A 1,543-nucleotide genomic window follows, 5' to 3' on the forward strand; every position below is an offset into this window, starting at 1 on the left:
CTTTATTCGTGTCTAGTGACGATATGTATTTAAAACTTAAAGCACATTCGTTTATTTTCTAATCTTTTATAATGAACTACAAAATAAAAAGGAAATTCGCTGTCTATTACAACACTTACTACACGCTGCTATAGGTTTCCTGTGAAAAAGTACGTTTTCTTATCTCATGTTGTATTTTTAGATGACATCATTTATGAAAATACATTAATTAATCCACACTTTCTTTTTTAATTTACTTTCAGCTCACGCAAACGTCCGCAGCCATATATAAACGATTGCTTTGGCGGCCAGTGCGGCGACAAGGAAGATATGGAAGAATGCCATGCAGCAATGATTTTAATGAAGCTCTCCCATTCACCGAAAAATGCAGGTTAGAATAAAAATAATCGCAATCTCACAAATAGATAATCAGCATCATTGCAAGAGTCGTATCGAATGAAAGTCGTTTTTCGAGAGTCGAATCGTATCGAAGATTTCACGCCATTGCCTAAAATCTCCAGTCGACTAGTATATTAAAACGGAAAAACTTGGCGGCACTGCATAGTTTTCGACGATTTTCGCCGTTTACTTATTTTAGCACGACCGTAGACAATGCCAATGTTGTCGAGTCGTACAATTTAGCCCAACTTTCGACTTACGCAATGAGGCTGAATATAATAACTCAATATTAGCCAAAACCTTACCATCCTTAAACTCTTTCACACCTTACTCAAAATTTTTTCTTGACTTGTTTTTGCTTTCAGAAAAGTGGTTTGGCTCTAGTCCGGGCAGCTCATCGTCGTCGGGTAGCTCCTGGAGTTCGGGCTCCTCTTCTCCACCGCTTAGCGACGATGGCCACGCAGGCCTCAACACAAGCGCCATATTGAACGATGCGAGCGCCCGCATTCGCACGACATCAGTGTCCACTTCGGATGAGGGCATTGTTGTAGACTTCAAAGAGGAGGCGCCACGCAAAAAGAGGGTAAGTAAATGACCTAATTACCAGTAATTTTTAAAAATACATATAGTTGTACATTTGTATGTACCTACATATGTACATATTATTTAAATCTCTAATTTGTATGTATGTCGAAAATTTTCATTGTCGGTCGCCGTCTGTTGACCTAGATTGCTCACAGTCTGATTGAATAGAATGTGTAGAGTGGCTATGTTTGTACAAGTTGAGTAGAACGCATTTAAAAGTGCCAAAATTTTGTGCGTCTTTCATTGGTTCATTTGGAGCATTAAGAGGGTGAAATAGAAACGTAATTCACAAACACACCAGACAGTCGCACGACTAACGAAAATTCCGCTTAGATTAATTACGCACTCTGCTCAGTTTTGTACGCTGTCTACATGTTGTTGTTTTTTTGTCTGAACAATCATTTTCCAACATAAATTTAGCATACTAGAGTTCAATCTTTGAGGCGAAACTATGCGCGTTTGAGCGAAAGTGCGAAAGTGCGAAAATGTGAAATATTCGACAGTTTTTACAACAAACATGACAACGTTTCGCACTTTTAAGCTGAAATTAGTCAAGAACGTAAACCTACCGGTACGTAAA

General features: G+C 38.6%; 1 protein-coding gene across 1 annotated transcript in view; it reads left to right on the top strand.

Moving 5' to 3' along the window:
• LOC108376804 (uncharacterized) overlaps positions 1-965 on the top strand; it is a gene marked incomplete at its 3' end in the record, with an annotated part of 101,865 nt that extends 100,900 nt beyond the window's left edge. The window contains exons 4-5 of the mRNA XM_017633047.1: positions 243-370; positions 744-965. Of these exons, the coding sequence (XP_017488536.1) occupies positions 243-370; positions 744-965 (350 nt within the window). The remainder of the gene's footprint in view (positions 1-242; positions 371-743) is intronic.
• Positions 966-1,543: the final 578 nt, after the last annotated feature.

Source organism: Rhagoletis zephyria, unplaced genomic scaffold, assembly GCF_001687245.7.
Source record: "Rhagoletis zephyria isolate East Lansing unplaced genomic scaffold, Rhagoletis_zephyria_1.1 Rzeph_scaffold_00102, whole genome shotgun sequence".
NCBI lineage: Eukaryota > Metazoa > Arthropoda > Insecta > Diptera > Tephritidae > Rhagoletis > Rhagoletis zephyria.